The sequence below is a fragment of the Emys orbicularis genome, chromosome 6, assembly GCF_028017835.1.
Source record: "Emys orbicularis isolate rEmyOrb1 chromosome 6, rEmyOrb1.hap1, whole genome shotgun sequence".
Taxonomy (NCBI): domain Eukaryota; kingdom Metazoa; phylum Chordata; order Testudines; family Emydidae; genus Emys; species Emys orbicularis.
This window is the reverse complement of record NC_088688.1, coordinates 1,192,516-1,205,490: the sequence shown is the minus strand read 5'-3', so window position 1 is coordinate 1,205,490 and position 12,975 is coordinate 1,192,516. Positions and strand designations below refer to the sequence as shown.

General features: G+C 66.2%; 1 protein-coding gene across 1 annotated transcript; it reads left to right on the top strand.

The window, feature by feature from the left end:
- Positions 1-884: 884 nt before the first annotated feature.
- On the top strand, positions 885-12,344 carry FAM221B (family with sequence similarity 221 member B). The gene is made up of 7 exons (XM_065406594.1): positions 885-981; positions 2,416-2,649; positions 4,093-4,236; positions 4,412-4,518; positions 5,513-5,714; positions 6,681-6,800; positions 12,160-12,344. Exons 1-7 carry the CDS (start codon positions 885-887, stop codon positions 12,342-12,344), a joined length of 1,089 nt encoding a protein of 362 aa, XP_065262666.1.
- The last annotated feature ends 631 nt before the right edge of the window (positions 12,345-12,975 follow it).

Here is a 12,975-nt window from a genome sequence, read left to right as displayed (position 1 = left end):
AGGCCACTCAGCCTCACGGCACATCCCCACCAGAGTGCCCTGGGACAGCCTGGATCCCTGCCCCTCTGTAACTGCCTCTGGGCACTGGGTTGTTTATACAGGGACCTCTTGCCCGGTGCTGACATGTGGCCCTCTGGGGTGGGACAGTACAGGGACCCCTGTGATGAAGGGGGAATGTTTTGTAATATTTTTATGAAGCCTGTGTGTGCCTCAGTTTCCCCAATGTGCTGCAGTGTTATCCAGTGGGTGGAAAAGGATTGTTTGCTCTCAGGGCAGGATAAGGGCAAGTCTACACTACAAAATTAAGTTGACCTAAGTTACATTGACATACAGTCACTGCAGTAATTGAATCGGTTTTACACGTCCACACTACACTCCTTGTGTTGGTGGTGTGCATTCTCACCAGGAGCGCATGCACCAATTTAACTGTCAGTGGGGGCATCGTGGGACGGGTTCTGAAAGGCAGCAACAGTCAGTGAAAGTGTAAGCAGGGGCTGAATGAATCCTTCCCTGACAGCGAGCTGGGAGGGGGGAGACTTGGGTGTGTTTATGTTAATACAGTTTGCTCCTGCTCTGCTTACATATTCAGCAAAAAGTGATCAACTTTGGCTGATGTTGGGTACAAATCACCTTAGTACTGAACGCCGGGGTAGTGAAATATGGTTCCCAACGTTGTAATTATTGTAGGAATACAGGATAGCAGGACTGTGCTTAACCTGTCCCAAATGACTGTGCTTAACCTGTCACCCTCAGTTGAAACAACCTTATTAAGTTGGGGCTTGAATGTCAGCGCCTTGGGAAAATAAGAGGGGTGGGGGGTTGCACCCACTCACAGGTTCTCCGTGGTCAAAGAAATCCTGCACAGCACTGACAATTGCTAAGAGATGGATGTGCCAAGGTCCCAGCAGAGTGGCAGGTGGCAGCAGAAGGCGACTGACAGTCGGCTGGTGACCGAGTGGCTGGAGAGGCGCAGGGAGAGTGGTGAGCAGGCGGCAGGCAGGAGCGGCCAGTGAGCGGCCAGTGAGCGGCTGGTGGAGAGGGGTGGCGAGCGAGCAGCAGAGCGAGTAAGGTGCCTCCTTACCCCACTCCTCAGGGAGAGGTGAACTCTGCAGCTGCACGTCTGAACTCTGGGTCTGCACGGATCAGACAGTGCCTGTGAGTGGGGTGCAGAGAGGGGCCAGGCCGGGATGTGACAGGGACTTTTGGGTTGCTCGAGTTAAGACCCTGGGGGGGAAAAGGGCACTGCCCGACCGACTTGGGGTGGGTCTTCTGCTCATGGTTTAGGTTTATGAACCCTGGGTGTGGTGCTTTCCCTAATTAACACCGGGTGACTTCCCTCCTTTCATTAAAAGTTTCTTTCCTACACTCGGACTCTGTGCTTGCGAGAGGGGAAGTTTGGCCTCTCAGAGGTGCCCAGGGGTGGGGTGTAATTGTCCCAGGTCACTGGGTGGGGGCTCGAGCCGGTTCTGTGTTGTATCGATGGAAAGGGACCCCCAGGTATTGAACCCGGCCCTGATTGCTGCCGGCTGCACCTGGTGGAAGGGTTACATAAGCAACACTAACACTGCATCGACCTAAGTATGTGGACCTAAGCACTACCCTAACCCTGCCTGATCCTCCTTCCCATTGTTCCTGTTGCTATGGAGATGGACCCACTTCCTGTTGTTGTGGGAACGGGGTCTCCTTGCTGTGCTGTAGAGTGCTCTGCTGGGGCACCGCGCCCCCCTGCCCGGTAGATTAGCCTCCCTGTGTAACCTAGGCGGAGTCTGGGAACAGAACCCAGGAGTCCTGGCCCCAGCCCCCTGCTCTAACCACTACCCCACACTGCCCCTCCTAATTAACACATCACGCTGCTCCCCAGTAACCCCCGGCCCCTCTGACCCCACACCTGCCTCCCACGCCTGTCAGTCTCCTGCACCCATCACCCTGGTATCTGATTCCCCCTTGGGCGAGCATGAAACCACCACTATGACCCCACATCCCCGCAGAGAACTGGGGTGCTGCCCCTGTGGCCCCGCAGCCTTGTCCCCAGGGCTATCAGAGCTGTGCCTGTCAGGAGGCATCACCCAAAGCAGCCCAGACCAGTTCTCTCCCTGGCCCATCCCTGGGCTGCTCCCAGAGTCACCACGGCCACCGCAGTTACCTAGCAACAGACAACAGCCGTTACCTAGCATCCAACAACAGCTGGCCCCAGGCTCTGCTCACTGTTTTCTGGGCAGAACCAGCCATGGAGGGCGAGGTGGCCAGCATGGAGGGCATGGGGGGCTGGTCCGCCCCGCCAGGCCAGGAGCCCTCAGGCCCATCCCCCCCCGCCGGCCGAGGAGCCCTCGGGCCCGTCACCCCCATCAGGCCAGGAGCCCTCGGGCCCGTCCCCCCTGCCGGCCGAGGAGCCCTCGGGCCCGTCCCCCCCGCCAGGCCAGGAGCCCTCGGGCCCGTCCCCCCCGCCGACCCAGGAGCCCTCGGGCCCGTCCCCCCCACTGGCCGAGGAGCTCTCGGGCCCGTCGCCGGCCGAGGTGCCGGCTGGGGCTGGGGTGGGGGCCGACGAGCAGGAGGACAAGGAGGAGGTGGAGGTTACCGACAGCCACACCCAGACAAAGCACAAACCCCAGGGGGGCACGAAGAAGAAAGCAGCCAAGAAAGCGGCTGTGGGTAGGTCACCCCTCCCCCGCCCCTGGGAGTGACCCAGAGCTGGCACTGGGGCTGGCAATGCCACGGGGCCCCATCTCCCCTCTGCTGGGGCGGGGGCTCGATGGGGTGAGCTGAGGCCTCGGGATCCAGGGCTGCGAAGCTGCGTCCAGCACCAGCGCGACCTCCCGGCTCTGAGCCAGCCGATCTCCCACCTGACCCCGAGCCCCAGTCCCAGCCAGGCTCTCGCGTCCCCTCCCCGCCAGGTAAAGGGCTGGGGGGGGGGGGGCAGGGCTAGGAGAAGAGGGTGTAAATGTGCCCCAGCACCCAAGACTATGAATGGGGATTGAGGGGGCCAGGAGTAGGGGGAACCCACAGCTTGGGTAGCAGGGGCTGCAGGTCGGGACCGACTGAGGGGCAGCGGCAGGGCTGTGTTTGGGAAGCCCAGGGCTGGGCCAGCAAGGGCCATGGGTCAGGACTGAAGGGCACTAGCAGGGCTGTGGGGTGGGGGATCACAGGGATGGGGGAGCAGTGGGGTGGGGGTTGGAAGTGAGGGGCACCGTCAGAGCTGTGGGGTGGGCGAGCGAGGGCCATCGGTCAGGATTGAAGGACACCGGCAGAGCTGGGGGGGAACCCAGGGCTAGGCTAGCAGGGGGCTGTCGGTCGGGACTGAGGGGCACCAGCAGGGCTGTGGGGGGGGGGATCACAGGGGTGGGGGAGCAGGGGACCGTGGGTCGGGACTGAGGGGCACTGGCAGGGCTGTGGGGTGGGGGATCACAGGGGTGGGGGAGCAGGGGGCCGTGGGTCGGGACTGAGGGGCACTGGCAGAGCTCTGGGGTGGGGGATCACAGGGGTGGGGGAGTGGGGGCCGTGGGTCGGGACTGAGGGGCACCGGCAGGGCTGTGGGGTGGGGGAGCACAGGGGTGGGAGAGCAGTGGGGTGTGGGTCGGGACTGAGGGGCACCAGCAGGGCTGTGGGGTGGGGGGATCACAGGGGTGGGGGAGCAGGGGACCGTGGGTCGGGACTGAGGGGCACTGGCAGAGCTGTGGGGTGGGGGAGCACAGGGGTGGGAGAGCAGTGGGCCGTGGGTCGGGACTGAGGGGCACTGGCAGAGCTGTGGAGTGTGAGAGCACAGGGCTGGGCGAGCGGGGACTGAGGGGCACTGGCAGGGCTGCGTGTGACAAGCATGTAGAGGCCCAGGCCGTGCTGAGCGTGGCCCGGACGGAGTCTCTGGGAGCCCCAGGCCACGGGACACGGAGCCGGTGCCGGAGCCGCCTCCTCTGTGCTCCAGGCACAGAGCCAGGGAGGGCTGGCTGCCAGCTGTGCTACCCTGAGTGGGGGCTGCTCCTCACCAGAGCCAGGGGCCGGGGAGTCAGTCCCATGCAGAGAGCAGAGCCCGGCCCATGGGTCGGGAAGGGCCCCTGGAGCGGCTGCCCCTGCCCACTCACCCTGCCCATCTCTGCCCAGGCTCCGCGGTGCGGCCCATCGTCCCGGCCAGGAGGGCCGAGCTGGTGGCGGTGGCCAAGGCCATGCACCGGGACCAGTTCGGCAGGGAGGTGCAGGAGCTGTTCCACCTGGAGAGGGAGGCGGCGCTCACGGCTATGCAGACAGGTAGGGCCCTTCGTGGGGGGCGCAGGACCCCTCTGCTCGCTGGGGAATGGCGCCGAGTGCAGCGGGCTGGAGCTGGGGGGAGCAGCACGTAACTCGGGAGCCTAGGGCCTGGCTGGGGGGCACCAGAGCAGGGGATGGGGGATCCTGGGCACGGCTGACCCCCTCCCGCCCGCAGGTCTCTACATCGGCTGGCGCTGCCCTGAGTACCTGTGGGACTGCTTCCGCGTGGGTGACCTCTCCAAGTGCTTCTGCGGGCACCTCCTGCGGGAGCACCAGGTCTATGTCGGTAGGTTCGGGGCGGCCCAGTGCTCTGGGGCAGGGCTGGCGGGGTCTGGGGAGCACCAGGCCTGTGTTGGTGAATATGGGGCAGCTGGGCACCGTGGGGCAGGGCTGGCAGGGCACCAGGCCCGTGTTGGTGAGTGCGGGGTGCCTGGGTGCCATGGGGCAGGGCAGACAGGGCCTGGGGGGCGTGCCAGGCCTGTGTCAGAGGGTACAGGGTGCCCAGGTGTCGTGGGGAAGGACTGACGGAGTCTGGGGAGCACCGGGTCTTTGTTGGTGAGTTTGTGGCAGCTGGGAACCGTGGGGCAGGGTTGGCGGGGTCTGGGGGGGCTTCAGGCCTGTGTCGGGGGTCTGGGCTGCCCGGGTGCCATGGGAAAGGGCTGGCAGGGCCTAGGGGTAGCATGCGAGCTCTCCAGGCACCAGTTCCCCACATGGCCCTGCTCCCCGCCAGCCCCGTGCACTCAAGGCAGGCAGTGATGGGTCAGCCCCACTCTGTCCCATGGAGCCCGTGTGCCCATCCCCCAGGGCCAGGGCAGGGGTACCCCACTGCAAACCCAGCTCCAATCCCCTCCTGCTGCCTCTGAGCTTGGCTGCTCCTCCGCTGGGCCCAGGCTGTGGGGCAGGGGGTGCTGGGGTGGGGCCCTGCACAGAGCAGGCAGGTCTCCTTAGCAGCAGCCTGACAGTGTTCAAAGGCTGGGCTTTCTCTGGGGCAGAGGGGACTAGGGCAGGGGCAAAGGGGACCCTAGGGACAGGCAAGCCACGAAGAGACTGTCCCCCTTCCCGCACCAGACTGCCAGCTCAGAGCCTGGGCCCCACCCCCACCCCCAGCTATGGGGCAGTGCCCCCAGCTCAGCACCTGTGCACCCCAGCCCGGCGGGCTCTATGGGGCAGTGCCCCCCTCCGGGCACTTTCTAAGCAGCCACCTCAGCCTGGGGTGGGGTCGGGGGAGGGCTCGCTGGGTGTGTCCCACGGGGTGACGGGCGCGTGCTCTGCAGAGACGCGGGCGCAGGTGCCCTGCACCGCGCTCGGCTGCAAGTGCCAGAGCTTCATCTTCATCCCCTCCCGGCCTGAGGACGTGGGCGAGTTCTGGCTGAGGAAGAGAGTCGGCTTCGACCCCTCCGCCTGGCGGGCCACGTGCCGCTGCAAACACAACCACGAGGAGCATGCGCCCAGCGCCAGCCGCGCCTGTCGGGCCGCAGGTGGGCGCAGATACGGGCGGGGCGTGCGGTGGCGGGGGAGAGAGTGTGTGTGCCTGCGTGGGGGGTGTGCATGTGGGCTGTCACTGTGTGTGTGTGTACGTGTGTGTCTGTGGGTTGTCACTGTGTGTACGTGTGTGTGTGTTCGTGGGCTGTCACTGTGTGTGTGTGTGTGTGCATGTACATATGAGCTGTCACCGTGTGTGTGTACGTGTATGTGCCTGTGGGTTGTCACTGTGTGTGTGTGCACACATGGGCTGTCACTGTGTGTGCGTGTACATATGGACTGTCACTGTGTGCGTGTGGGTGTGCACGTGGGCTGTCACTGTGTGTGTGTGTGTGTGTGCGTGTACATATGGACTGTCTCTGTGTGCGTGTGGGTGTGCACGTGGGCTGTCACTGTGTGTGTGTGTGTGTGTGCATGTACATATGGACTGTTACTGTGTGTGTCCTGTGGCACCTTTAAGACTAACAGAAGTATTGGGAGCATAAGCTTTCGTGGGTAAGAACCTCACTTCTTCAGATGCAAGGGCTGAGGAAGAGAGTCGGCTTCGACCCCTCCGCCTGGCGGGCCACGTGCCGCTGAAGAAGTGAGGTTCTTACCCACGAAAGCTTATGCTCCCGATACTTCTGTTAGTCTTAAAGGTGCCACAGGACCCTCTGTTGCTTTTTACAGATTCAGACTAACACAGCTATCCCTCTGATACTGTGTGTGTGTGTGTGTGTGCGCACGTGGGCTGTAACTGTGGGTGGCTGTACACCTGGGCTGTCACTGCATGTCCCCTGGGCATTTCTGAGTGTGCCAACCCCCGGCACAGAAAGCGTCTCCCTGGTGCCTGTGGCTGGGTGTCTCTGGCTGCCGGTGCTATGGGGAGGGGGAGGGAGGGTGCTGGGGACTCTCGGGTACTGTGGCCAAGACCCAGGGGCCCCGAATCCTCGCCAGGCTGAGCCCTGCCCTCCCCCGCACAGGCTGTTGGTGCGTCAGCTTTGAGTCCAACTTCCTGTGTGCGGCCTGCGACCGGCGCTGGGAGGAGCACGAGACCTTCTTCGAGACGGCTGAGACGCGGCGAAAGGGGGGCCGGCCCTATGGTACGCACAGCGCCTGGCCTCTGCTCCCCTCGCTCCCATGGCAGCACATAGGGTCTGGGCCAGGGCAGTGGGGCCCCCAGCCTAGCCGCGGCCCCGGCAGCTCAGTCTCCTCTGGAGCGTCAGGGCTTGTCACCCTGGGGAGAACCCCCCGCCCCGTCCCATGGCAGCGCTGTCACCCCCAGCGTAGCCCCAGGGCCACGCCTGTCCTGGGACAGAGTGGCTGGCACAGAGCGCCAGGCGTGTCTGCACCATTCCCCCGGCACAGCCCCCTCTGGCACTAGGCCCTGGGCCTGCACTTTGCACACGGGGACGCGCCATGGCCCCCCCACGCTGAGCCCCGCCCTCGCTATGGCTCCCCAGTGGCACAGAAGCGACGCGCCCAGCAGGGATCGGCCTGTTCACGCCGTCCAGCAGCAAAGGGGCCGGAATGGGCAAGCGAAGCCTGCACAGGCGTCAGGCGCCCCGGAGCCCAACTCCCTCCCCACTCTGGTAGCCGGCTCCGGAGAGCCGCTCCTGACCCCTCAGACCTCGGCGCTGTTCCCTCTGTCGTGGGGGCTACACCCCGGCGGTTAGACAGTTCCTTGGAGGATCCCTTCAATAGGGCAGACCCTCATGGGGGGCGGGCCGCCTTTCCTTCCCCCAGCCCTGCAGCCCCACCACCTCCGAGTCTGAGCCCCTGGGCTCCAGCCTCCTGCTCCACCCCAGGCCCTGCCCAGCGAGTCCCACCCAGCCAGCCCCTGGGCGAGACGTGGCCCCTCCGCAGGGACCGACGCCCCCAGCCGGGGTCTGCAGCGGCGCCCGGCAGCCTGTCCAGCCAGAGCAGGGTTTGTCCGGCACCTGGAGCCCCCATGGGCAGCCCTGAGCTCAGCCCAGAGACCTGCAGGCTGAAGCATCGTCCACCTGGCCGAGCAGAGCAGCTCCCCAGCCAGGCTGGGGGGGCCCCAGCTCAGGCGCTGGATGGGCCCATTAGTCTGATCCGGGGGGGGGGGGGAGGAGACTCTGGACTGGATGGGCCCATTGATCTGATGTGGGGAGGGGGAACCTGACTGGGGGCGAGGGCAGCGGGAAATGCTGTGGGGTGCTGGATCTATTGGGCCCTAACTGGCTGTGCAGCCCCCAGGCCAGGCCTCACTCTGCTCCCTGCCTCCTGGGCAGGTGTCACTTTACAGGGCCCACGTCCCTCCCCGGGTTACCCCCACTCCCCGTGGATCACCTCTCCCCAGATTACCCCCACTCCCCGTGTTACCCCCACTCCCCATGGGCACGTCCCTCCCCGGGTTACCCCCACTCCCTGTGGGCACGTCCCTCCCCGGGTTACCCCCACTCCCCGTGGATCACCTCTCCCCAGATTACCCCCACTCCCCGTGTTACCCCCACTCCCCATGGGCACGTCCCTCCCTGGGTTACCCCCACTCCCCGTGGGCACGTCCCTCCCCAAGTTACCCCCACTCCCCGTGGATCACCTCTCCCCAGATTACCCCCACTCCCCATGTTACCCCCACTCCCCATGGGCACGTCCCTCCCCGGGTTACCCCCACTCCCCGTGGGCATCTCCCTCCCCGTGGGCATCTCCCTCCCCGTGTTACCCCCACTCCCCGTGTTACCCCCACTCCCCGTGGGCATCTCCCTCCCCGTGTTACCCCCACTCCCCGTGGGCACCTCCCTCCCCTTGTTACCCCCACACCCCGTGGGCACGTCCCTCCCCAAGTTACCCGCACTCCCCGTGGGCACCTCCCTCCCCGTGTTACCCCCACTCCCCGTGTTACCCCCACTCCCTACGGGCACCTCCCTCCCCATGTTACCCCCACTCCCCGTGGATTACCTCTCCCCAGATTACCCCCACTCCCCGTGGGCATCTCCCTCCCCGTGTTACCCCCACTCCCCGTGGGCACCTCCCTCCCCTTGTTACCCCCACACCCCGTGTGCACGTCCCTCCCCGTGTTACCCGCACTCCCCGTGGGCATCTCCCTCCCCGTGTTACCCGCACTCCCCGTGTTACCCGCACTCCCCGTGTGCATCTCCCTCCCCGTGTTACCCCCACTCCCCGTGGGCACCTCCCTCCCCTTGTTACCCCCACACCCCGTGGGCACGTCCCTCCCCAAGTTACCCGCACTCCCCGTGGGCACCTCCCTCCCCGTGTTACCCCCACTCCCCGTGTTACCCCCACTCCCTACGGGCACCTCCCTCCCCATGTTACCCCCACTCCCCGTGGATTACCTCTCCCCAGATTACCCCCACTCCCCGTGGGCATCTCCCTCCCCGTGTTACCCCCACTCCCCGTGGGCACGTCCCTCCCCGAGTTACCCCCACACCTCGTGGGCACGTCCCTCCCCGTGTTACCCGCACTCCCCGTGGGCATCTCCCTCCCCGGGTTACCCCCACTCCCCGTGGATCACCTCTCCCCAGATTACCCCCACTCCCCGTGTTACCCCCACTCCCCATGGGCACGTCCCTCCCTGGGTTACCCCCACTCCCCGTGGGCACGTCCCTCCCCAAGTTACCCCCACTCCCCGTGGATCACCTCTCCCCAGATTACCCCCACTCCCCATGTTACCCCCACTCCCCATGGGCACGTCCCTCCCCGGGTTACCCCCACTCCCCGTGGGCATCTCCCTCCCCGTGTTACCCCTACTCCCCGTGTTACCCCCACTCCCCGTGGGCACCTCCCTCCCCTTGTTACCCCCACACCCCGTGGGCACGTCCCTCCCCAAGTTACCCGCACTCCCCGTGGGCACGTCCCTCCCCAAGTTACCCCCACTCCCCGTGGATCACCTCTCCCCAGATTACCCCCACTCCCCATGTTACCCCCACTCCCCATGGGCACGTCCCTCCCCGGGTTACCCCCACTCCCCGTGGGCATCTCCCTCCCCGTGTTACCCGCACTCCCCGTGTTACCCGCACTCCCAGTGTGCATCTCCCTCCCCGTGTTACCCCCACTCCCCGTGGGCACCTCCCTCCCCTTGTTACCCCCACACCCCGTGGGCACGTCCCTCCCCAAGTTACCCGCACTCCCCGTGGGCACCTCCCTCCCCGTGTTACCCCCACTCCCCGTGTTACCCCCACTCCCTACGGGCACCTCCCTCCCCATGTTACCCCCACTCCCCGTGGATTACCTCTCCCCAGATTACCCCCACTCCCCGTGGGCATCTCCCTCCCCGTGTTACCCCCACTCCCCGTGGGCACGTCCCTCCCCGAGTTACCCCCACACCCCATGGGCACGTCCCTCCCCGAGTTACCCCCACACCTCGTGGGCACGTCCCTCCCCGTGTTACCCGCACTCCCCGTGGGCATCTCCCTCCCCGTGTTACCCGCACTCCCCGTGGGCATCTCCCTCCCCGGGTTACCCCCACTCCCCGTGGGCACCTCCCTCCCCGAGTTACCCCCACACCCCGTGGGCATCTCCCTCCCCGTGTTACCCGCACTCCCCGTGGGCATCTCCCTCCCCTTGTTACCCCCACACCCCGTGGGCACCTCCCTCCCCTTGTTACCCCCACACCCCGTGGGCATCTCCCTCCCCGGGTTACCCCCACTCCCCGTGGGCATCTCCCTCCCCGGGTTACCCCCACTCCCCGTGTTACCCGCACTCCCCGTGGGCATCTCCCTCCCCGTGTTACCCCCACTCCCCATGGGAACCTCCCTCCCCTTGTTACCCCCACACCCCGTGGGCACGTCCCTCCCCAAGTTACCCGCACTCCCCGTGGGCACCTCCCTCCCTGTGTTACCCCCACTCCCCGTGTTACCCCCACTCCCTACGGGCACCTCCCTCCCCATGTTACCCCCACTCCCCGTGGATTACCTCTCCCCAGATTACCCCCACTCCCCGTGGGCATCTCCCTCCCCTTGTTACCCCCACACCCCGTGGGCACGTCCCTCCCCGAGTTAACCCCACACCTCGTGGGCACGTCCCTCCCCGTGTTACCCGCACTCCCCGTGGGCATCTCCCTCCCCATGTTACCCGCACTCCCCGTGGGCATCTCCCTCCCCGGGTTACCCCCACTCCCCGTGGGCACCTCCCTCCCCTTGTTACCCCCACACCCCGTGGGCACGTCCCTCCCCGAGTTACCCGCACTCCCCGTGGGGCATCTCCCTCCCCTTGTTACCCCCACACTCCGTGGGGCACCTCCCTCCCCTTGTTACCCCCACTCCCCGTGGGCATCTCTCTCCCCGTGTTACCCCCACTCCCCGTGTTACCCCCACTCCCTACGGGCACGTCCCTCCCCGGGTTACCCCCACTCCCCGTGGGACACCTCTCCCCAGATTACCCCCACTCCCCGTGTTACCTCCACTCCCTACGGGCACGTCCCTCCCCGTGTTACCCCCACTCCCCGTGGGCACCTCCCTCCCCTTGTTACCCCCACACCCCGTGGGCACATCCCTCCCCAAGTTACCCGCACTCCCCGTGGGCACCTCCCTCCCCTTGTTACGCCCACACCCCGTGGGCACGTCCCTCCCTGTGTTACCCGCACTCCCCGTGGGCACGTCCCTCCCCGTGTTACCCCCACACCCATGGGCCACCTCTCCCCGTGTTACCCCCACTCCCCGTGTTACCCCCACTCCCTATGGGCACATCCCTCCCTGTGTTACCCCCACTCCCCGTGGGCACGTCCCTCCCCGTGTTACCCCCACTCCCCGTGTTACCCCCACTCCCTACGGGCACATCCCTCCCCGTGTTACCCCCACTCCCCGTGGGCACGTCCCTCCCCGTGTTACCCCCATGTCCCATGGTCCCTGTGCTCCCCATGTGGGTTGCCAACTTTCTAATTGCGGACAACTGGACCCCCCTGCCCCACCTCTTTCCCCAAGGCCCCGGCCCCCATTCGCTGCTCTCCCCTCCCCCTTCCTCGTAGTTGGCTCCTCTCCAGCTGCCTCTCCCTCCCCCCACCCCGCTCCGGCTGGGATCCCTCTGCTCCGGAGATGCAGGGAGGAGGCGGCCCCAGCTGAGCAGGGGCTGGCGTGGGTTGATGACCTGGCACCTCCCACACCCCGCGGTAACTGGACTATTGGTGTCCGGTCAGTACATCTGACCGAACGCTGCCAGGGTCCCTTTTCGACCGGACTTTCCAGTCGAAAACCGGGCACCTGGCAACCCTACGTGTTACCCCCTCCCCCCTCCCAAGTTACCCCTATGCCCCATGGCCCCCGTCCCATGTCCCCGTCTCTCATGTTTCCTCTACACCCCGTGTCTGCCCCCCACTCCTCCTCATGTTACCCCCACTGTCATGGCCCCCATCCCTTGCTGTTACCCCCAGGCCCTGCAGCCCCATTCCATGGCTCTGGCCCTCTCCAGGCCCCCATCCTCCCCGTGTCACCCCCCGCCTGTGGCCTCCGTCCCACGCCTGCCTCTCTCTTCTGCCCCCAGGGGAAGCCTACTTGCCCTTTGCCGAGATGCCGGAGCTGCGGAACGCCGTCCTGACGGGACACCCGGGGCACAGCTCTGCCCCCCAGGCCCCGCTGGGGGAACTCCCGGCCCCACCCTCACAGGCTCTGCCTTTTCCCTCCCCAGGACTGCGGAGCCCGGCCAAGCAGAGCGGCAAGAAGGTGTGAGGCCCACCCCGCGGCAGCCACCAATAAAGGGACTTGGCTCTGCACGTGTGGAGTGCGGGCGTCGGGCAGATCTCTGGGCCGGGGAGCGCCACGCGCGAGGGACGGAGGGGGTCGGAGTGAGCGAGCCAGGTGGGGGGGATACCCTGGGAGCAGCCCTGCGTGCTGCCAGCCTGGAGGCAGAGCTCCTGCTCCTGGCCCAGCCCAATGGCCCAGCCCGGAGCTGCTTGGCGCCTGTGTGAGCCGCTGCCGCGTGCTGCCAGCCTGGCCGTTAACCCCCAGCCAGGCTCCTCCGTGACGCACCGAGAGCCGGCCTGGGGGAGTGTGACACCCACAGCTTGTCAGAGAGCCCCAGCGATTTCAGTGGGGCAGCGCCCAGCACTGCTGGGACCCATGGATGGGGGCAGCTCTCACTGCACCAGATGGCAGGATGAACGGGCTTGCGGCCCCCAGCCCCACCCTGCCCTTCAGCTGTCATGGGGGCTCTCAGGGGAGGGGCACTCTGGGGCTGGGGTCTCTCTGGGGCCGGGGTAGTCGGGGGGGTCTCGGGGGAGGGGCACTCTGGGGCTGGGGGCTCTCTGGGGCTGGAGTAGTCGGGGGGGTCTCGGGGGAGGGGCACTCTGGGGCTGGGGGC